Consider the following 25,004-nt stretch of genomic DNA (forward strand, 5'->3'; position numbering starts at 1 on the left):
TAGAGAATTCCCGTGGACAGAGGAGCCTGACAGGCTACAATTCATGGGGTTGAAACAAGTCAAACATAGCAACTAAACAGCAGCAACATTCTCAAGTTTGAGGACAAGCAATCACAAAAATTAATAAATTGAAAAACGCAACTATTTCTGATAACATAATTTCAAAGGAGAGGCCAAACGAGCCCTAATCTAACAAATGAATGAATTGCTGTGTTTCAATTAGGTAACAGTTAAATTATGACCTTCCAAGGCAGAAAAGGTATATACTAACTCTCTAAATTGTTAAAAATTCCATTGTGTTCTAATTATCCATTTAATCCCTTGAATACCAATGTACAATTAACACTACAAATAATCAAGGTTAAAAATAAAATTAATGCAAGTGTGACCTAGTTATAATTAAACCAATTACACAGATATGTAGCATAATAAGGGTCTTACAGACCATTATAAGGATGTAAATTTATTCTTCCTTTCAAGATCAGCTATTTGAATTTCATTTTCCAATTACTTGACAAATGACAGAATGGGATTATTAAGCAGAGACTCAGTCTTGCAGGGCTGAAAAAATAAACCACATACTTCTGTTTTCTTTTGAAATTCTGATCCTTTTGGCCATATATACTTAGCAACTGAGCACACATGCACCTATTGTTCAAATAAGCAGTAATATTGTTCTATTTGGGTCTTCCCTGGTGGTTCCATGATAAAATATCCACCTGCCATGGCAGGAGACTCGGGTTCGGTTCCTATGTCAGGAAGATCCCCTGGAGAAGGAACTGGCAACCCACTCCAGCATTCTTGCCTGGAGAATCACCACAGACAGAGAGGCCTGGTGGGCTGCAGTCCATGGGGTCACAGAGAGTCAGACAGAGCTAAGCAACTGAGCACACATGTACTTGCAAATAGAGCAACTGGAGAGGAAAAGGCACCACAGAATCAGCAAAAGCACCTTCTACTTGCATGACTACATAGGAAAATGAGCAACATACCTGCTGAGAGTCTCGGGTGCACAGGGCTTGGTTCCCTTTCAGGGTAATAACTAGGATCTACAGCCCTACCTCCACAGACCTCACTCACTCACTCACTCAGCTGATCAATTCTTTCTATTCTCTGTTCTTGAACATATTAGTTCCAAATACTGACTTTTTAATCAATTGTCACAGACTCACCGAAGTTTAATACAGCCTCTGTCCACAGACAGCAATGATTATAACAGTTAAGAACCCATACAAATTAACTATAACATAAAAAAGAATTTAAATTAAAAACAAAACAAACAAGAGCCAACAGATAGCAGAACAACTAGACATACAGTCTTTGGAGTAAGACAGATATGATTTCAGGTCTCCAACTGACCTCACAGAAGCCAAGAATGGGAACAGTCCTTGCATGAGGAGTGCACACCAGCTGCTGGACATCAGACCTCTCTGAATCTTTGACATCTAAGAACATCATTCCTAGTACAAGGATAAGGAAACCAGACTGGAGGAATGGGGAGATGCATGAAAAATGCCATCTTAAGAAGTGAAAGGGATGCTGAATTTTGTCAAAGACTTTTTCTGCATCTATTGAGATAATCATATGGTTTTTATCTTTCAATTTGTTAATGTGGTATATCACATTGATTGATTTGCAGATATAAAGAATTCTTGCATTCCTGGGATAAAGCCCACTTGGTCATCTTTTTAATATGTTGTTGGATTCTGTTTGCCAGAATTTTGTTAAGGATTTTTGCATCTATGTTCATCAGTGATATTGGCCTGTAGTTTTCTTTTTTTGTGGCATCTTTCTCTGGTTTTGGAATTAGGGTGATGGTGGCCTCATAGAATGAGTTTGGAAGTTTACCTTCTTCTGCAATTTTCTGGAAGAGTTTGAGTAAGATAGGTGTTAGCTCTTCTCTAAATTTTTGGTAAGAAACAAAAGACCTATACATAGAAATCTATAAAACACTGATGAAAGAAATCAAAGAGCACACAAACAGATGGAGAAATATATCGTGTTCACAGATTGGAAGAATCAATATTGTCAAAATGAGTATACTAGCCAAAGCAATCTATAGATTCAATGCAATCCCTATCAAGCTATCAACAGTATTCTTCACAGAACTAGAACAAATAATTTCACAATTTGTATGGAAATACAAAAAACCTCGAATAGCCAAAGTAATCTTGAGAAAGAAGAATGGAACTGGAGGAATCAACCTGCCTGACTTCAGGCTCTACTACAAAGCCACAGTCATCAAGACAGTATGGTACTGGCACAAAGACAGAAATACAGATCAATGGAACAGAATAGAAAGCCCAGAGATAAATTCACGTACCTATGGACACCTTATCTTAAACAAAGGAGGCAAGAATATACAATGGAAAAAAAGACAACCTCTTTAACATGTGGTGCTAGGAAAACTGGTCAATCACTTGGAAAAGAATGAAACTAGAACACTCTCTAACACCATACACAAAAATAAACTCAAAATGGATTAAAGATCTAAATGTAAGACCAGAAACTATAAAGCTCCTAGGGGAGAACATAGGCAAAACACTCTCCAACATAAATCACAGCAGGATCCTCTATGACCCACCTCCCAGAATATTGGAAATAAAAGCAAAAATAAACAAGTGGGACCTAATCAAACTTAAAAGCTTTTGAACAACAAAGGAAACTATAAGCAAGCTGAAAAGACTGCCTTCAGAATGGGAGAAAATGAAGAAACAGATGAAGAAACAGAAACAAATGAAGAAACAGACAAAGGACTAATCTCAAAAATATACAAGCAGCTCCTACAGCTCAATTCCAGAAAAATAAATGACCCAATCAAAAAATGGGCCAAAGATCTAAACAGACATTTCTCCAAAGAAGACATACAGATGGCTAACAAGCACATGAAAAGATGCTCAACATCACTCATTATCAGAGAAATGCAAATCAAAACCACAATGAGGTACCATTACACGCCAGTCAGGATGGCTGCTATCCAAAAGTCTACAAGCAATAAATGCTGGAGAGGGTGTGGAGAAAAGGGAACCCTCTGACACTGTTGGTGGGAATGCAAACTAGTACAGCCATTATGGAGAACAGTATGGAGATTCCTTAAAAAACTGGAAATAGAACTGCCATATGACCCAGCAATCCCACTCCTGGGCATATACACCGAGGAAACCAGATCTGAAAGAGACACGTGCACCCCAATGTTCACTGCAGCACTGTTTATAATAGCCAGGACATGGAAGCAACCTAGATGCCCATCAGGAGACGAATGGATAAGGAAGTTGTGGTACATATACACCACGGAATATTACTCAGTCATTAAAAAGAATTCATTAGAATCAGTTCTAATGAGATGAATGAAACTGGAGCCCATTATACAGAGTGAAGGAAGCCAGAAAGATAAAGACCAATACAATATAGTAACGCATATATATGGAATTTTAAAAGATGGTAACGATAACCCTATATGCAAAACAGAAAAAGAGACACAGATGTACAGAACAGACTTTTAGACTCTATGAGAGAAGGCAAGGGTGGGATGTTCAGAGAGAACAGCATTGAAACAAGTATACTACCAAGGGTGAAACAGATCACCAGCCCAGGCTGGATGCATGAGATGGGTGCTTAGGGCTGGTGCACTGGGAAGACCCAGAGGGATGGGATGGAGAGGGAGGTGGGAAGGGGGATAGGGATGGAGAACGATGTAAATCCACGGCTGATTCATGTCAATGTACGGCAAAAACCACTACAATATTATAAAGGATTTAGCTTCCAACGAATAAAAATAAATGGAAAAAAAAAAGAAAAAAAAAGTGAAAGGGATAATGAAGCACAAGTAAATGTCTGATATATTCTAAATCTATCAGAATAAAATTAGAATAATAAAACCAAATACAAACAAGGAAAAACTCCTAATTTTTTACATCTCAGGGTGATTGTAATCAACTGATTATCTTGAAAACTGAATAGATAGAAAGGAAAAACAAAAGCAAGCATTAACTGTTCTTTTTTACGTGAAATATACCCCTGGATACTGAAATAAAACGTAGGAACAGGAACTCCTTATAAAATTATTCCAGTTAGTAAATGAAAACAAAATGATGAGTTAATACATAACCATTTTGCAATCTTCAATGAATTAATGCATTAACCTTAGCATTAGGCATCAAAAAAGGGGGAAAGACCAAATATTATATGTTTCCTGATGAAAAATCAAAAAACGAAAATACTACTGCCTGCTTACTTGTGTCAAAGGACAGACCCAAACATTGATTATAACTCTGGATCCAGCAGCAACGTGTAAGAAACAGGACAGAGCATCACCTCAGGCCACATCATGTGTACGCAATCGTGTGATCCACAGGCAGCTCTCTACGAGTCCAACCGCCCAGAATCAAAGGTAGATTAGAAAAGAAAGAAAGAAAGGAAGAGGGGGACCTGCAGACTGAGGTTCTGAAAACTCCTATGAGATCTTTACAAATGAGCAAGTCTAAGGGCTCATGTCCAGGGCAATCTCAGGTGATAAAGCCACACGGGATCCTCTGCAGAGAGGGGATGTGGCTGGAACACGGCAGGCAGACTGGCTTCTGGGTTACCTGCCAATGTTCTGGGTCATGGTCAGAGTCTTGGTGATAAAAGTTTGCCTTGTAATAATATACTAATTTACATTTTAAAAAATATAACTGGAGTTACCTCTGAAGGGGAACAATGACTGGATAGGGACTTAAGGGGAACAGTCCTGTGAAGATGGTACTATCAGACCATCTCACCTGCATCCTGAGAAGCCTGTATACAGGTCAAGGAGTAAAAGTCAGAACCAAAAATGGAACAACAGACTGGTTCAAAATTGGGAATGAAGTATGTCAAGGCTGTATATTGTCACACTACTTGTTTGCAGAGTACATCATGGGAAATGCCAGACTGGTTGAAGCACAAGCGGGAATCGAGATTTCTGGGAGAAATATCAATAACCTCAGATACGCAGATGACACCACACTTATGGCAGAAAGCAAAGAGGAAGTAAAGAGCCTCTTGATGAAAGTGAAAGAGCAGAGTGAAAAACTCAACATTCCAAAAATGAAGATCACGGATCTGGTCCCATCACTTCATGGGAAATAGATGGAGAAACGATGGAAACACTGAGAGACTTTATTTTCTTGGGCTCCAAAATCACTGCAGATGGTGACTGCAGCCATGAAATTAAAAGATGCTTGCTCCATGGAAGAAAAGCTAAGATAAACCTAGATAGCATTATTAAAAAGCAGAGACATTACTTTGCCAACAAAGATCCATATAGTCAAAGCTATAGTTTTCCTAGTAGTCATATATGGATGTGAGAGTTGGACCATAAAGAAGGCTGAGCACTGAAGAATTGATGCTTTCGAACTGTGGTGTTGGAGAAGACTCTTGAGAGTCCCTTAGACTGCAAGGAGATCAAACCAGTCAACTCTAAAGGAAATCAGTCCTGAATATTCATTGGAAGCTGAAGGTCCAATACTTTGGCCACCTGATGCAAAGAGCCAACTCTTTAGAAAAGACCCTGATGCTGGGAAAGATTGAACGCAGGAGGAGAAGGGGATGACAGAGGAAGAGATGGTTGGAGGGAATCACCAACTCAATGGACATGAGTTGGAGCAAGCTCCGGGAGTTGGTGATGGACAGGGAAGCCTGATGTGCTGCAGTCCATGGGGTTGCAAAGAGTGGGACACGACTGAGTGACTGAACAAAAGTTCTGAATTGTTTCTTGAGAGAGACACAGATTACAAAAGTATTTCACTTTGTAAAAATTCATTGAAATGTTATTTTCTATAACTTCAATTAAAAATTTTTAAAGACATTTTAAAAAATATATTAAACCAAGAAACACAAGATTTTGAGATAGTAGAAATGTTCTTCTAATTACATTTTAGAAAGATGAAATCAAAATTATATATATTATGTACAGAGCAATGATGGCAACAATATCACTTATGAAATTTTTAGGGTTAAAATAAAGGTATACAAAAAAACATATTTATAGACTTGGTTTGATTATTTAAAGAAAAAGATTTTAAAATTCATTCAAATTATGTTAGAAATAAAACAACAAAACTAAACTGAGAAAAGTAACAAAGGCTAACAAAAATGACAAAATTTAACCTAGAGATAGTCATAGTGAGTGAAGTCAGACAGAGAAGTGTCATATAACATCCCTTAATGCGGACTCTAGAGAAAAAGATACAAATGAACTTATCTACAAAACAGGCTCAGAGACTTAGAGAGTGAATTTAGGATTGCGGGGGAATGGAGGGAAAGGACAGCTGGGGAGTCTGGGAGCGACGTGCACACACTGCCATGTTCACAATGGATAACCAGCAAGGACCTTCTGTATAGCACAAGGAGCCCAGCGCAGTGCTACGTGCCAGCCTGGATGGGAGGGGAGTTGGGGGGAAATCGGTACTTGGATATGTACGGCTGTGCACCTAAGCTACCACAGCATTATTAACCAGCTATACTCCAAAACAAAATAAAAAGCTTGAAAATAAAGTAAAATTTTAAAAACAAGATTTTTTTAGAAGGTATTAATTAGAAAAACTGGTGTGTGGTTTTCTCGGCTGAAGCAAATTAAAATGGAAGATCTATTTTTTAAATACTGATTTTAAACTTGGGTAAAATAAACTGATCTGTAACTGTTAAAAAATGACAAAATTGAATAAATTTGGAAACTGAAAAACACTGAATTACTAGGTAAATTCAATCTTTCATTCTTTTTAAAGTAAAATAGTCATAGTCTGGAAAGAACAAAGATAATTTAATAGAAAAAAATCACAACTAAACAGGTACAGAGAGAGGAAAAATACAAATATTAAGATGATAATAGTTATAACTCCATGTAGGTACTTAAAATTTTAAATTAAGTAAATAGGTTACAAAACAGAAATAGAGTCATAGATGTAGAAAAAATGTATGGTTACCAAATGGGAAGGTGGGAGAAGGATAAATTGGGAAGTTAGGATTGATACATGCATACTACTATAGATAAAACGGCTAGCTAATAAGGACGTACTGTACAGCACAGGGAACTCTACTCAACACTCTGTAATGCGCTCTACGTAGAAGTGGAGTACAACAAATAATGAATATACATGTAACTGAGTCAACCTGCTGCATACCTGAGACTAGTACTATTCTGTAAATCAACGACACTTCAATAAAAATTGACTTTAAAAAATAAATAAAGCAAACAGGTTCATTAGAAGAGAGAAATATTTTGCTGTCAAAATAACAAAAAAACAGAAGTAACTTAGCAGTAGGGCTCCCACGGTGGCTCAGCAGTAAATAAGCTGCCTGCCAATGCAGGAGACGCAGGTTCCATCCCTGGGGGTTGAGGAGACCCCCTGGAAGAGGAAATGGCAACCCACTCCAGTATTCTTGCCCGAGAAACCCTATGAACAGAGGAGCCCAGTCCCAGGGGTCGCAGAGTCAGACATGACTGAATGACCAAATGATAACAAATTAATAGTATGGATTTAACGTCAGATTTTTTTTTAACAAAACAACTAGTTTTGTTATGAATCGTTAAGTTTAAATGATACATGAAATTTAACAAATAAGAAAATATTTAAATTCCTGACAAAAAAGAGTGTGCTGCAGAAATAAAAGGCCAGATTGATAATCGACAATCTTTTATTTGTGACATAAATGTGTCACAGGGATGAAATGTTCAGTGTGGAGAATACAGTCAGTAATGACATAATAACTCTGCGTGGTGACAGATGGTAACTAGATTACCCTGGCGACATTGCTATAATGCATGGAAACAGCTAATCACTGTGCTGCACACCAGGAACTAGCATAGTGCTGTAGGTCAATTATACTTCAGACTGACAAACTCACGGAAAGAGAGATGAGATCTGGGTCACCAGAGGCAGGAATGGGGGGAAAGGGGAATCTGACGCAGGCAGCCAAAAGGTGCAAACTTGCAGTAATAAGATAAATAAGTATTAGGGATGTAAATGTACAACAGGATGAATACAATTAGCACTGCTGTATGTTACACATGACAGTGGTTAAGAGAATACAGCTTAAGAATTCTCATCGCACAGAAAATATAATTGTCTCTCTTTCTTTTATTTTATATCTATACGAGATGATCAATGATCACTAAATTTCTGATAATAATTTCATGATACACGTAAGCCATCCCATATATATGTACACCATTATGCTGTACTCCTTAAGTTTACACAGGTTTATAAAATGATACTGTATGTCCATTATATCCCAATAAAGTTGGAAGAAAAAAATAGAGGAAGGAAAAAATAAAAAGAAACACTATTATTAGGTGAGCAAGAGACACTACCATTGAACATTGCTTGGATGGTTTTAGGGAAAACAAAAAGGAAATAGGAATCAGAAGCATTACTATAGGAGAAACAGAAGATTTTCATGAATTACTAGGATAAATATTGTATTCTGGATGGAATAAAATACTTTTTTAAAGGAAATAGATTTATTTCAATGAATGGAAAATATAGAAGGCTTGGAGAAAAGACCAACATTCACATACCAGTTCAAGTTAATCTATTAATATAAATGCAATATAAAGTCAATTAAAACTCCAGTGAGAATTGTGAAAACAGCTTTACATTTTTTCTCTACATTGAAAAAAATAACTTATATGCAAAACAGAAATAGATCCACAGACATAAGAAATAATGGTTACCAAAGGGTAAGGGTGGGAGTGGGGGATAAATTAGGAGTTTGGGATTGACATATACACTACTGTATAGGTGGCTCAGTGGATAAAGAATCCGCCTGCAATGCAGGAGACACAGGAGACACGGGTTCAATCCCTGGGTCAGGAAGATCCCCTGCAGAAGGAAATCATGACCTACTCCAGCATTCTTGCCTGGAGAATTCCATGGACAGAGGAGCGTGGTAGGCTACAGTCCACAGGATCACACAGAATCTGACACAATTAACACTTTCCACTTTCAAGAGATGAATTACCTCCTGATGAAGACAAATTCATTGCAGATCTAAAACAGATATGCAAGGATTCTATAGAGAAAAGTGCAAAACAAGTAAACGATGCTTTTTAAATGACCTGAATGAATGGCTCTGTACCAGGGTTAAAGATAAAGACAAACTAATCATAGAGATGTAAATCTCTTCAAAGTATAAAATAAATTTGACTCCATTCCAATCAAGATTCAAACACTGTGACACTTTTATACAAGTTACCAAAGTGATTCTAAAAATAATAACTCATAAAGGTACCAAAGTAGTCCAGATTATTCTGGAAATGAAAAATTAGGATGACAGTCAGGTGGGACCAACTCACCAGCATACATCTGAAGCAGAAGAAGGTAAAGTGAGTCCCAGCCTAGCTGAGAGCTCAGTGCAAAGAAGAAGACAGACAAAAGACATGGCTGTGAAAATAGCCTCAGACAAACTGGAACTCAAATCATGGATTGGAAAAGAAATCAGATTATATTTCCACTACACCATATGTTCAAACATAGACTCCATGCAAATTAGAAACATGAATGTAGAAAAGAAGCCTCTGAAAAGAAAATAGCTTTATCATCGTAGAAAGAGAATTTTCTGAGACTCAAAGAGGAAGAAATAACAAAGGAAAAAAAGAACAAACTGTCTTATCAAACCTGTGAATGTCTATACACAAATTTTTAAAACAAAATTAAAATACAAGGAACCACTAACAGGTAATACTTGAAACATACAAAGCATGTTGAAGATATTGAGTATGTGAATATATTGCCAGTTGAATATATTAAAAACTCTTACCTAATGAGTAAAAAAGACAACCTTATAAAAAAGAACCATAGTCATGACGGCTACTGGCAGAAAGAAACCCTAGGCAACAGATAAATGTGGGGAAAACACTCTGTCAAGTTCATGAGTAATTAAAGAAATGTAAATTAATCTAACAATGACACTGCCTGCCCACCAGGCTTGTGAAAAATTAAAACTTTTAATAACAATTGCTGAAGAGGATTATGAAATGTTCATGGAGTAAGTGTAAATGAAGTCTACACAATGATCTTTATAATCGTGTTTGATTTTAAAATATGCTTCTCTCCACAAATTTAATCATCTACACTTGACATACATACACATATGCAGATAACTGATAAAATTAGATACATACACATAGACACCTATGTATGTTTAAACTAAACAAGCAGAAGACATACAAATATTAACACTGGATATTAGGATTAGAGGAAAAATTTCTGTCCTCCTGGTGCCTGACACATCATAGATGGATGCTAACTGTTTGTCAATGCAAAAAATTAGCTAATTAATGAGTTCACTTCAGTTCAGTTCAGTCGCTCAGTCGTGTCCGACTCATTGCGACCCCATGAATCGCAGCACGCCAGGCCTCCCTGTCTGTCACAAACTCCCAGAGTTTACTCAAACTCATGCCCATCGAGACTATTAAAGAGTACTTACAATATTTTTGAAAATTTTTCCATGGCTTTATTTGAACCTATATATAAAAATCTCAAGTAAATTATTTCCAAGTCTATTAAGAGATAACTCTAGGATTCCTGGTAGACAGGCTATGAAACTGAGAGCTTGGTGGCTGTTTACATAATGACCCTCAGAGAACGTAGCACAATGCCTGTCGCTTTCTTTATGTCAGTTCAGTGACAGGTTTCTGAAATCTATTCTCAAGTTACAATTAATTCACTCTAGGAGGAAAAGCAGAAAGATATATGCCGGGACCTATCACACAGCACTGATAATCAGAAGGGCAGGGTCCAGGGTGGGAGTGGGGAACAGCTACAGGATTATTAGGACACAAACGCATGGCACACATATGGGGCAGATGGAAAATTGCTGAACTGCCAGAAAGACACAGTCTGGGGGCGAAACACATGAAAACTACCCTGCCCCTTCCAGCCCCTACACTGCAGTGAGCGCGTCTGAAGCTCTACCCATTCGACGGCAAAGCAGAAGAATCAGCCCCTGGCTACTCCCAACCACCTGGGTTCCATGGGGCAGAGCAGCCAGCATCACCGCCGGAAGGGGGTGGCCCTGGGCTGCTTTCACCACCCTCTGACCGGAAACATCAAGTCCATTTCATTCCCTTTTGGAGGCTTTTTTCCCCCTCTTGTGAGCCGTGGTCACTGGAAATAAATTTGGAAGGCAATGACCTCCTCTGACTTTAGAACACAGGATGGGCGGGGAGGCTGGGGTTCTCTGGACTTGATGATCATCTCTACAGGCAGTAAAGTGATGAAATCTGGACTTTACCCCGTGGGAGTCCTGACGACGGCGTGTCCCGAGCTTGGACGCAGGTCCCCGGTCAGCATTTTGAAAGTGGTGGTTTTCCCAGCTCCGTTCACCCCGAGAAGCCCAAAGCACTGAAGGCAGAAAAGAAACAGACCATAAAATCAAAACTGTATTAGAAACAGCACTTGCTTTCAGCCAACTCTGTGCTACTTTTGGTTTGTATTATTTGAAGCCTTTTACAATCATAAAATAAGTGTATAAAGCATTTTATAGCTCACACAGTACTTCTGAAATCACTGTGACATTTGAGCGGTGTAATTTCAGCATTAATTCACAGACAATATATTCACGTCTGGAAAATGAAAGAGGATGACAAGTAAGTGCAATTACCACAAATTATGCTGAATCCTGTCTGATAAGACAGGGGCCCACATCACAGGTTCCTGTGTCCCTCGGGTTAGCACAGTATTTTTTAGGAGTCACAGCATCATAATCATGAATACCCCAGTGCCTCCTTCTCTGTCTCTGAATCTCTCTCTGTCCTCTAACTGATGATAGCCTAACCCTGACAACTGGTGAAGAAGACCCTCTATTTCCATATTATCACACTCAGCATCAGGTCATGTTTTCCTGCTTCCCTCTGTCTTATATTCTGTGTGGAACACGGCCCTGCTGTCTTTTGCAGCCCAGTCTCTACCTTGAACCTAGGCTATGCTTAGCTGGAGATGCTGTGGTGGAAGCTGAGACTCTGATCCTTAGTGACCTCCTTCCAGGACACCTGTTTCCCAATGTCTGGGCACTGCTGGCTTCCTGGCTCCCTGAATCCTGGGATTCCTGTGGCTGAGCCCACTTAATTAGCACAGACCCCTACTCTGTAGCTCTGGGTCTCTTCTACCCTCTGAAACATGGGGCCATCCTGCTGCAGATATGTGCTGTCCCATCACTTGTGTCAGCCAGACCACACCTGAGCTGCTGTCCCAGGTACAACACCATCAGCTAATTCGAGCACAGTCTACCCTCCAGGCTGAGGCTGAAGTTTATCTGAGCCCTCCTTTCTCACACTCTTGCCTCCCGACTCCGCCCATTCCTGCCTCCCTGCTCTCAGGCTCCACCCCCGCCATGGGGCCGCCCTCTCTAGACTTACAGCTCTAAGGCCACTCACTTCACTCTGTGCCTTTCAACCTTGATCTGCTGTTACATCACACTGGGTACTGTTTATGACCTGCCATCGCCTGCCCAATTATTCATTCCTGGAGGGACAGGGACACATCATAGCCATCTCGGTGTTTTTCGTAGGCTTCTGCACAATTCTTTACATCTAAGTCACTAAACTCAGATGCTCAAAAAAACCATAGTGAATAGAATCCCAAGATGAATGCATCCTGCACTATTTCAGATACCTGGAGCATTTCTCTTAGAATATTTTTCAAGTTTTTTTTTTCTTACTCCTTAAATCTATCACGGAGAAAGAGCTGTTGGTTAGTCGTTCAGTCATGTCTCTTTTGCGACTCCATGGGCTGTAGCCCACCAGGCTCCTCTGTTCATGGGATTTCCCGGGCAAGAATACTGGAGTGGGCCATTTCCTCCTCCAGAGGATCTTCCTCCTCCAGGGAATCATTCCCAACCCAGGTACTGAACCTGCATCTCTTGCATTGGCAGGCAGGTTCTTTACACTGAGCAACTATGGACGCCATGGAGAAGTAATAACAAAATGGAAGCTTTTTCTTTTTTTAAGCGAGGGTAAAAAAAATAGTTCCATAAGATGGCAAAAATCACAATGTTAGTCTTAGAGTTGAGCAGCAAACACAAACTCTGCAAAAAACAGTTGCTTAACATCTGTCCTGTCTGACCGCACACCTCAGTGCAGGGTGCCATGTCCCCGGATAGACAGATCCATCATCGCTCAGCTCCTCTCTACCACAGATCCACTCACAGCAGAGCTTGGATGCCAATCAGATACCCATATAACCTACTTTGAATTCCTCAGAAGTCTGGAACAACATGAGTGCAAGACAATCTCATTTATTTTTAACAGTTAATTAAAAGTAATCACTTCCAGAACTGACTTCCCTTTATGCATTAAGCACGCATCAGGAACAATTTACGTGGCTTCTGTCAGTTCAGAAAAAACATTTCTACTAGAATTAATGCCATGCTCGTGAAAAACAACTCTAAGCAAGCTGTGGTGTGTGAGTGCTTTTACTTTTTCAGAATAACATTTCACTAGATGGCTTAATTGGCCACTTAAAGAGTATTGAAGTTCAAACAGGAGTTGGAAGTGTTTTCCTTAATTAATCGGATTTATAAAATATTTGCACTCAGTGGAGACTCACTCTATAACCCAAACAATAATGAAAGCTCCTGGGTCACTTGGCCTTCCGTGGTGGCTCCCTGGTAAAGAATCTGCTGGCCAAGCAGGAGACGCGAGTTCAATCCCTGGGTTGGGAAGATCCCCTAAAGAAGGGAATGTCTACCCACTCCAGTATTCTTTCCTGGAGAATCCCATGGACACAGGAACCTGGTGAGCTACAGTCCATAGGTTAGCAACCAAACAACAACAACCTTGATCACTTCAATTTTTTAAATTATGAAAGAGAGTAAACCCCATCAATCAATCAATCAGCAGAGTTTTCACCAGGGAAAGTCAACCGACTCTCTATATAGATCCAGGAGAGATTCCTAAAATGTGCAGATGCTTTTAGCTGTGATGTCAGATATTCTGAGAATAACATGAGCAGATCCACAATAAGACTGATGCCTGTCTGCAGCAGAAAAAGTACAGACAGAAGTCTCTTACCTCTCCCCTGTGCACGCCCAAGCTGATATCTTGCACAGCAGTCGTGCTCTTGAAGAAGCCCCTGTAACTCTTACTGAGGTTGTATAGCACAAGACTGTCTCCATTGGTTCTGCCTTTCAGCACCCTCACTTGCTCTTTTTCAACATCTATGTCTTTGGAAGATGTGACTGTGCCTTGAACGGCAGAGTGGCCCCTGGGAGGATAGTTCAGAGTTAATTCACACCTGGGAAATGGGCTGGAAGAATCGAGGGGGAAAGAAAGGTCAAAAATCCTCCAAATAGTGACATGAATGGACACCAAACTGAAACCACTTGCTGATTTTATGAACAATAAAGTCACACCAGACTTTCATGCTAGAGGACAAATAATTTATCACAAAGTTGTAAGAAATCAACTTGTCTGACCACTTTGAGCAAGTGAAGTCAAGAGTTAAAGCTCAGCTGTGTATGACTCTGGGACCCCATGGACTATGGCCCACCAGACTCCTTGGTTCACGGAATTCTCCAGGCAGCAATACTGGGGTAGGTTGCCAGTTCTCTCTCCAGGAGGTCTTTTCAACCCAGGGACTGATCCGGGGTCTCCTGCTTTAACAGGTGGATTATTTACTATCTGAGTCCCCAGGGAAGCCCTTGAGCAAACAAGCCCTTTACGAAACTAGATTATACATGAAAAGTCCCCAAGTGCTACAGTTCCACGGCACACGCTGGGCTGTGTAAAAGAATGCGCAGGAAGCACTCGCCAGGCACCTGTCAGACGAGCACAGAGCTAACTCTCACCTCCGATTTACTGCCCCTAGATCTGAGCTAGCTCACTTTCTAATCTTCATGATTTTCTTTTCTGGTGCATTTTGCCTTTTGAGTAAATCTCAATTTCTGCAAACTGTAATAAACCAATATCTTAGTAACTAAATGAGTACAGATCACTGAGATAGTGTTGTACCCACATCAATTTCCTGGTTTTATCAATGTAACATTGTAGTGTACTGTGTTATTATATTATTACAGTATTGTTGGGAGAAGCTGGGTGAAGGGGACATAGAATTTCTCTGGACTAATTTTGCTATTTCTTATGAGTGTTAAGCTATTTTAAAATTTAAAAAGTATTAAAAATACAATGAAATATCTACAGCTAGACCCCAGTGCCCCAAGCCTCTTTCCCTATATTATTTTTTCCATGCCTGATATCACCAGTGGACAAACATATAATTTTCTCAACACACAACACGGATGATGAGAAAATACATCTACACAGGCAGGAGTATGTGTTACATGATAGATTTTATATAGTGTTCAAAAGCATAAGAAATGAATCCATCTATAGCATGGGACAGGAAAGCCTGGTGTGTGGCAGTCCAAGGGGCTGCAAAAACATGACTTAGGGACTGAACGACAAATAGAGGGATTGACTGACAGCGGGCTCTGAGGGGGCTTCAGGTGCTGCAGAGTGGGAGAAGGTAACACGGCTGTGTTCAATTTACGAAGAGTCACTGAATTTGACACTTTCTTCTGGACTGTCAGGCGCCCGTCCCCAGGTGAGGGTGCGTCCTGGGGCCCTTTAGCCTCGTCTGGCCATCCCGAGGCTGTCTCTCACTCCACCAGGACACACATCACCTTATCCTTTCCTGTCTCCAAGACCCGTCAGCAGTTCCGACCGTCTCCTCATCAGCATCACCCGGCAGCTCTGCACCTGCTGCCTGTTCTCACACTGCAGCGTCCACTCTCAGGGCACGGTGGATCTGGTGGGTGGGGGGCTCTGAGTGAGGGCACTGCTCACTGGCCTCCTCCCCACAACACAACATGCAGTTCATGCCCCTGTACGCAGAAACGAGCTGCCTGCCCAGCTTCCAACTGACAATCATGGAAAACGGCATCTGTGTCAAGAGGAAGGAGCCTGGCGGGCGTCCGTGCAGCAGATCCTTGCAGGGATTTAGTGCTGCTGATACCAGAAGGGAGATGCTGCCCGGGGCCATGTGGCTGCTCAGACCCAGCAGGCAACTGGGAAACTGGCTCAGACCAGAGAGACAACAAACAGGGACCGCCCACCCCCACCCCGACCGAAGCCCACCCAACCCGACGCGTGTGTGGGTGGAGCTCAGGTTCCGATGTGGTCCTGGGTCTGAGCAGACAACACAGGCTGACTGCAGGCTATAAGCGGGCGCCGGGTGGGGAAGGGCAGCCGGGAACCCGCCCCAAGCTCAGGCGGGAGACAGTCCTCTCAGGAGGGGACGCAGGAACTGTCTGTCCAGATGCAGAGGGCAGGGTGTTCCTGTTCTTTCCAGGAATTCACTACAACAGTGTAAAATGTTTCCTGCACAAGGAATTTATAGAGTCAGGTAGAGGAGAGTAACATACAAACATGTTAAAACAACACTGACAGCCCTGATAGTAAATGCGAGCCGTAATAGAAACACATCATGCCAGGCCGGAGAGGCAGCAATGATTAGTGACCTGGTTAGATCTGGATTTTAAAAACATATTAATTTGGTCAGATCACTGTCATTCATAATGGAGTGACAGGTAACTAATGTCTAAATTACATTTAATTTCTGGCTTCTATAACCTTCACAATGACAAAGAACAACAAATATTGACTATTTACTGCAGATAACAAGGACATTATTCTAATATTTCGTTCTACTCTAAAATCACTGCAGATGGTGACCACAGCCATGAAATTAAAAGATGCTTGCTCCTTGAAAGAAAAGCTATGGCCAACCTAGACAGCATATCAAAAAGCAGAGACGTTACTTTGCCAACAAAGTCCGTCTAGTCAAAGCTATGGCTTTTCCAGTGGTCATGTATGGATGTAAGAGTTGGACTGTAAAGAAAGCGGAGCGCCAAAGAATTGATGCTTTTGAACTGTGGTGTTGGAGAAGACTCTTGAGAGTCCCTTGGACTGCAAGGAGATCAAACCAGTCAATCCTAAAGGAAATCCGTCCTGAATATTCATTGGAAGGACTGATGCTGAAGCTGAAACTCCAATACTTTGGCCACCTGATGCGAAGAACTGACTCATTTGAAAATTCCCTGATGCTGGGAAAGATTGAAGGCAGTGTAAGAAGGGGACGACAGAGGATGAGATGGTTGGATGGCATCAAATGACTTGATGGACATGAGTTTGAGCAAGCTCTTGGAGTTGGTGAAGGACAGGGAAGCCTGGCATGCTGCAGTCCATGGGGTTCCACATAAAGGTAACACCCAAAGTCTTTACAGAAAAATCTTTTGATGATGCAGGAAGACTGAATACCCTGAAATCTGCTGAAAGGGGTTCTACAAAATAGGTTTTAAAATAGATTAAACTATGGAGGGCCGAATACAGGGCCAATTACATTTGAAAGGCACTCAGAATTCTATTTCAAACTCTGCCAGTATTGGATATCTACAGACTCCAGAGGGATTGTGGCCAATTCAAGAGAGTTTTTTGATGGGTATTCAAATGGTTCTCCATTTTAGCAGATTCTAAAGGAAGTATGTCGATGAAATGACTGAGAGGGGGGAAATTCTATAAGGAAATCATCATGGAGTGTTAATACTATATCTATAATATTAAACAGTTTCTTCTGTGATATGGTCCTAATTAGTACTTTCTCTATGAAGGATCCCTTTCTTAGAGAAAGTCCACAGATTCAGGCCACAAGGATTACAGAGGGAGAAACATGCCATTGTGGGCCCTACATAAGAAAGTACATTGTTTGATATTTAAAATGTGTCATCTGTCAATATTTCACACGTCCTTGCAAAACCACTTGTGACCCTATTGAGAATATAGAGATGTGGGTATCAGAATGTATTTGTGCGGACATGGGCACACACAAACTCACGTGAACAGCACACATCATTTACACACATACCCCTTGGGCTGCTGACTTTCATTCTCTCCTAACAAAGGGGCGGAAATTATCAGCATCACTAGTGAATGACATTAATTAAATAAAATGTTTTCAGTGCTAATAACAAGAGGATCTGGCAAAGGGCAAGTGGTTACCAGCACTGATTTTCTACAGACACCTGCTTTGAGGCCACAAAATGATATTATGTTATGAAAGTGAAAATATTAGTCGCTAAGTCATGTTCAACTCTTTGAGACCCCGTGGACAGTAGCCCACCAGGCTCCTCCGTCCATGGGATTTCCCAGGCAAGAACACTGGAGCAGGTTGACATTTCTTTCTCCAGGGGATCTTCCTAACCCTGGGATCAAATCAGGGTTTCCTGCATTGCGGGCAGATTCTCTACCATCTGAGCCACCAGGCAAGTCCAGAGTATGTTATGGGATCAACTTAATTCACCCTAGGTGCTACAGAGTAAGAGGAAAACTGAGCAATTTTAAAAAGGAAAATTCATTAAGGTGACTAAAGAATTGGGTCGATTATCTCACAGGTTGACACCTTTTCTTTTGACATTCCCCTTCCTAATGTCAGTAACTCACCAATGAAAAGAAAATACAAACAAAAAACAAAGCAAACAAAAACTGTCAAATCCTAACTATGAGATGTGGGTATGACACTGTTCAGAACCTTTCTTGTCCCGCAACCTCCAGGATGGATTTGCTGCTCCATCTTTATATGGACATTAGTTGCATCAAGGACGAGCCTTGCAGGACATACCTGGGTTGCAGCCAGAGGTCTCTGTGCAGCAGCACCCTCAGGAGGAGAAGGACTGAGCCTTGTACAGCCAACTGCACGAAGATCCAGCCCAGGAAGTTCATCTCAAATGGGCTCACATAGGAATCGATGCCGAAGTTATGGGTCAGGTCGTACCTGATCTGATTGTAACAGAGTTCTATCAGCCCCTGACCCAGGCAGAACTGAGGGAAAATGGTGAAGACCCACTTGAGGACGTCATAGATGTTCTGTAAGTTCTGTGCAGTGAAAGAAAGAGAAATCAAAGTGAGAGCTCTTCATAAAGAAGACACACAAAACAATCAATTATCTATCTCACAACCAATACCATCCAGTGTTCCCTTAGTGTAAACTCACAGCTGTTCACAATGAGTTATCTCTACTAGTATGATTCAAGGACAATAGAAAACCCAAAAAAAGGCTTTTAGGCCAACACTAAAAATCAAAAAACCCAATCGAAAAATGGACAGAAGACCTAAAGAGACATTTCTCCAAAGAAGACATACAGATGGTCAATAGGCATAAAAAGATGCTCATCGTTTCCAAGTATTAGAGAAATGCCAATCAAGACCACAATGAGATACCACCTCACACCAGTCAGAATGACCATCATCAAGAAGTCTACAAATGCTAGAGAGGGCGTGGAGGAAAAGGAGCCCTCCTACACTGTCGGGGTGGGAATGTAAACTGGTGCAGCCACTGTGGAAAAGAGTATGAAGATTCCCGAAAAAGCTAAACACAGAGCCACCATATGACCCAGCAATCCCACTCCTGGGCACAAGTCCAGTGAAAATCTAGTTTGAAGAGACGCATGCACCCCCGTGTTCACAGCAGTACTATTTACAACAGCCAAAACATGGAAACAACGTCAACATCCATCAACAGATGAGCAGAAAAAGACGGTATGGTGCACACACACGATGAACCACCGCTCAGTCATAGAAAGGGGTGACAGCATGCCATCTGTAGCAGCGCGGATGCAACCAGAGGTTATCACACTAAGTGAAGTAGGTCAGCAAAAGACAAATGACACGTGGCATTACTCATGTGTGGAATCTAAACCATGACACAAACCAGCTTATCCATGAAACAGAAACAGACTCACACAGAGGACAGATCTGTGGTTGCCAAGGGGCGGGGGGGTGGGGGGAGGGGAGGGATGGAGAGGGAGTTTGGGATTAGCAGATGCAAACTACTACTATACAAAGAATGAGTAAACAACCAGGTCCTACTCTATGGTACAGGGAACTACAATCAGTATCCTGTGATCAACCATAATGGAAAAGAGTATGAAAAAGAATATATATATGCATATGACTGAGTCACTGTACTTCTGTACAGTGCTAATTAACACAACACTGTAATTCAACTATACTTCAATAAAAAATAAGCTAAAAAATAAAAGTAATAAAACAAAAAAAAAAGACTTCTGGGGGCATGTATTGCTACATCACAGTTTACTGTCTTTTGCATGCAGACATGAGAAAAACATTAAAGGCTCATTTAATGATCCTTTGGTTCCGGTCTTGACCAACTACCACTATTTACAGATTTCCACCAGTCCTAAAGGGGCTTATTATCCCACTTTTCATAAAACTATGTCCCTGGATCAAATAATATATTACTTCAAAGGGTTCTGTTTTAATAAGATGGAAACAGGAGACTACTACAGCTTTTAACTCAGGATCTGACAGTTCAGGGAATAATTAATTAATGGTGAGGACTCAGACCTGACTGTAAGAAATTCACACACTGGTATCTATTCCCACGTGAACAAAGCTATTTGCAACTCATAACACCAAGTTGGTAAATAACCCACGCATGTTGAGTGTAGCCACACAAATTCACAGAACAGCAATTTATAAGTGTCTGATTCACAATATGTAGAGATTGATCAAGTAAAGGAATAAATTACTGAAACTATGAGTTTTTTCCAAAAGCCAAAACTACTGAGTGGGCACACCACAACTAGAGAGCCCATGCACCACCGTGAAGATCCACACAACAAACCAAGATCCCACACGCCACAACTAAGACCCGACGCAGCCAAGTCAGTAAACATTAAAAAGAAAAGCTATGATTTTTTTCACCTACCTGCATCCCCCACCCCTCAAAAGAGAGCCTCCACAGTGGGAGAGACTGACGCTCCACAGCCTGAAGTAGAACCCCAAATGCCTTTTCTGTGCATATCTGCTTATAAACTGCGACTTGGTCAAAAGTAAAATGCTCACATTAACAGTACTGTTTGTCTACATAGTGGTTAATACCAGCTATACTGGTCTTTGACACTGGTCTGAAAATCTAGTCCCCTTTCTCGTCTTATGTCATGATTTCATAGGAATATGTTACCTCTTGAGCTTACAAAGGAATGTCTGAAAATCACCCATTTAGGATGTTGATCTTTTTAAGCAGAACATATCAAAATAAAGAGCAAAGGAAAAGAAAGACCTCAGCAACAGCAACGAAATGCCTTTTTTTTATCTGTTAACAATTGAGTTTGACTCATTTTTTTGCAAACAACTTACTGCCTGCAGATTTCTCTCCAAGTGAACAAAGCTGTTTACAACAGGAGGCAACAAAGCATCCCACTGATCTCAGTCTCAGGATCTCAAGACTCTGGGTGGGTTTGCTCTGCAGGTCCAGAAGCCTCCTCCTCCTCTTCTGTCTGTGACCCATCCCCAGGGCAGGGTCTGTCTACCACGAATCTGCCTCTCTTACCTTTAGTTCATGACTGAGATCCATGGTATATCAGAGTTCTGATGGGGACAAGGAAGCTCTGTTCTGCCTCCACTAACTTCAACACTCTCTCGAGTGAAAGCCAATGAATCGTTCTGCTAGTTTGCTATTCAAAGTCTAGACTCGCTAATACAGATTAGTGTCAATAACAGATCTAAAAAAATCACCAGAACAGACTGTTTCTTTCATAGGATCCAAAATGCATGTTTACAGAGCTCGCTGCTTCTGTACAAACTTGAGGAAAAGAACTCAGGCTGATGCTGGAGAATCAGTCACGTCCCAGTGCGTCCAGGCACAGGAAGGGAGCTTAGCGTCTGACTTGCCAGACACTGACCAGTGGCCCATCCTCCAGACTGGGCCTCTCTGGGGCTGTTTTCTCAGCCTCTGAGTGGATCCAACACCAGGACTAGTGAGAATGGGGCCCACACAGACAGTGGGGCATCGGCAGAGAATGGTGTGGCCAGAGCCAGAAGGGAAAGTGTAGAAAGACAGGGCAGAGGAGGATGCAGACTCTGAAGTCCATCCCCACAGGCAGCCCAGGGGAGGCCGAGAAGGACGGAAGATGAGTTACTGTGGAGAAGACTCCAGCAGGCCTCGCGGGGAGGAGCCTGGCCCGACAAGAGTCGGCGGGTGCTGGGGGGGGGGGGGGGGCGGTCAGCACTGCTGGGTTCCATTGGACCCCGATGCCTGCTGGAATGACAGCCCCAGAGTGGCCCTCCAGATACAGACAGCCTGATGGAAGGGGTTCCCTGAGAGAGGCACCTCCTCACCAGGATAAATGTTCCTGGGCCAGGAGTCCAGTCTTGGGGAAGCCTTCTGCTCCAAAACTCTGAGAGCAGCAAATCTAAATCTTTCCCAGGGCTCCAAGGGGAGAGGGCAGAATCACCCAGAAAACTCAAACCCGCTGTGGCCTGAGAGTGTGGTCTGCGCTGTGGCAAAGCCCAGGCCAGAGCATTCAAGCCCAGAGACAGGAATGTCTGAGCCCAGTTCCCGAGAGGCCCAGACAGGACACACTTCACACAAACAGCCATTCTTCCAACCATCTGCAAACAGGGACGCAGCCGTGAACGCACTGCCCAGTCTGCCCTTCACCCGTGAAGCGGGAGCACAAACAGCTCATCTTCTGCCCGTGGCTGCCAGCCTGGGTCTGCTGCGTATCAAGGCACAGATGTTTCTGCTAAGTAGAGTCCCTGTCTCTCTCTGTGGAGGTAAAGACAGTGGACAGCAGCACATCTGCAGTGAAACCCCATTGGAAAAGGAATGGGCTTGGTGTGAGTTGACCCTTTGTCCCTCCCCTTGCCCCGGGAGGCCATGCAGAGGGTCACGAACCTGAGCCTTGGAGACGATGGCCAGCAGCCGCGGCATGACTGTCATCAGCATGGTACAGAGGCCAAAGATGAAGTTCAAGGAGATGTAGGAGATGAAAGCGACATCCGAGCTGGAGAAGACCCTCGAGACGAGATACATCCAGGGGAGAGTGGCATACCTGAAAAGCAAAGCAAAAAGTCGCGCTCCTCGCCCTGCAACTCCCCTTTCTCTAGAGGCCGAGTCACAGACAAGATGCCGTTGGCCGGCTAGTCTTCCTCCCTCAATGAACAGAAGCACACTTGACTTAGTAAAGCTGGCAGTATTTTCTAAAGACGAAGCACATTTTCCGTAATACAGTGGGCAGAGCCTGGGTCAGGTCAAACCCGGGCCTGGGCATGCAGCTCCATGAGCCAAAGAGAGGCCCATACCTCCCACCTCCACGGGGCAAGCTTGGCCTTGCTCCTCACTCACAGCTTCTCAGCAAAGAGGCATGACACCTGTTTGTTAGAGTGAGAATTAAAGCTATCACAAGTGGAAAACGATACAAAAAGGGGAGCGCAGATGAAAATGGAAATCTCCCTCTCTGGGGTGCCCTTGTGGGCTCCATACCGTATGCCTCCAGCGTGTGCTCTGACCTCCCCACTGCTGCAGCCTTATAGGTGGGAGCCATGGCCCCATTTCATCATGGCACTGACAAGCCTCAGATACCTGACTGAGGACCCACAGCTGGAAAGGAGGAGGAGCTGGAAGTGGGAGTCATTTCTGTGTGACCCTGAAGCTGGGCGGTGAACAGCGAATCCTAGAAGTAGCCCCTACAGGTTTCAGATGGCCTCACACTGTAAGAAAACACCCACAATGTTCCTCAAAGGAAAACACCTCTTCGTCTTTCTTTCTCCAGAGCACAGAGCCAGGGTTTATTCATGGTTGACTCCCCTCAGCTTCCTCCTGCGACCTCCCTGCCCCATTTACCCCACCAAGCAAAGGAAGCTGGTACCTCAATGTGGACGCCAGCAGAGAAGTCACTGACTTTTAAAAAAAATGTTTATTAATATTTTTTAACTTTTTATTTTATATTGGAGTAGAGCTGATTAATGATGTCATGATAGTTTCAGGTGGAGCATATACCAGATCTACTCTCCCCCAGACTCCCCTCCCACCCAGACTGCCACATGGCACTGAGCAGAGCTCCCTGGGCTATACAGTCGGTCCTTGTGGGTTACCTACTTTAAACGTATCAGTGCGCACGTGCCTGCTCAGTCGTTTCAAACATGTCCAACTACGACCCCGTGGACCGTAGCCCACCAGGTTCCTCTGTCCATGGGGTTCTTCAGGCAAGAAGACTGGAGTGGGCTGCAAGAATACCGGATCCAGGGCATCTTCCTGACCCAGGGATCGAACCCAAATCTCTTGAGTCTTCTGCTCTGGCAGGCAGGTTCTTTACCACAAGCGCCACCGAGTAAGTGCAGCAGTGTATACACGCCAATCCCAAACTCCCTAACTATCCCTTCCCTCTATCCTTCCCCCTTGGCAAGCATGAGCTTGTTCTCTAAGTCTGTGAATTTGTTTCTGTTTTGTGAGTTCATTTGTATCATTTCTTTTAAGATTCTGCATATAAGGAATGTCATAGGATATTCCTCCTCTGCCTGACTTACTCCATTCACAACAATCTCAGCTGAGCGACTGAACTGAACTATGCCCATCCACGTTGCTGCAATTTTAGCATTATTTCATTCTTTTTAATGGCTGAGTAATATTCCATTGTAAAGTGATACAGCCACTATGGAGAACAGTATGGAGGTTCCTTTAAAAACTAAAAATAGAACTACCATTTAACTCTGAAACCCCACTCCCTGGCTCAGTAGGTCCTTGAAATAGTTTTTGAGTGTAATTCCTTATCCACGTGAAATTTATGGTATTTGCCCCTGGATCAAAGATACATCCCTGTATTTCAGAAAATATTAATGTATGTTTAATATTAAACATAAAATCATACAGTATGTTAGAAACTTCTGTCAACAGTCTGCCTCATAATTCAGGCATGAAAAAATGATTTTTGACACACAAGGAGGAGGTGAGTGCTTTAATGCAACCGCTCTTAATTAGCTGTTGCATCAAATAGCTCAATGATTAATGATCATTGAACTAAATTCACACTACTATGTATAAAATAGATAACTAATAAGGACCTACTGGATAGCACAAGGAGCTCGACTCAAGCTCTGTAATGATCTATATGGGAAAAGAATATTAAAAAGGGTGGAAATATTTATACACACACACACACACACACACACACACACACACTGGTTG

At 42.2% G+C, this 25,004-nt stretch overlaps 1 protein-coding gene across 1 annotated transcript in view; it reads right to left on the reverse strand.

Annotated features, from left to right (window-relative positions):
• Nucleotides 1–25,004, reverse strand: part of ABCA13 (ATP binding cassette subfamily A member 13) — a 366,717-nt gene that overhangs the window by 78,976 nt on the left and 262,737 nt on the right. Inside the window, exons 55-58 of the mRNA XM_065938900.1 lie at nt 22,716–22,872; nt 18,636–18,889; nt 14,033–14,225; nt 11,257–11,366 (exon numbers count right to left, since the gene is read on the reverse strand). Of these exons, the coding sequence (XP_065794972.1) occupies nt 11,257–11,366; nt 14,033–14,225; nt 18,636–18,889; nt 22,716–22,872 (714 nt within the window). The remainder of the gene's footprint in view (nt 1–11,256; nt 11,367–14,032; nt 14,226–18,635; nt 18,890–22,715; nt 22,873–25,004) is intronic.

Source organism: Muntiacus reevesi, chromosome 6, assembly GCF_963930625.1.
Source record: "Muntiacus reevesi chromosome 6, mMunRee1.1, whole genome shotgun sequence".
NCBI lineage: Eukaryota > Metazoa > Chordata > Mammalia > Artiodactyla > Cervidae > Muntiacus > Muntiacus reevesi.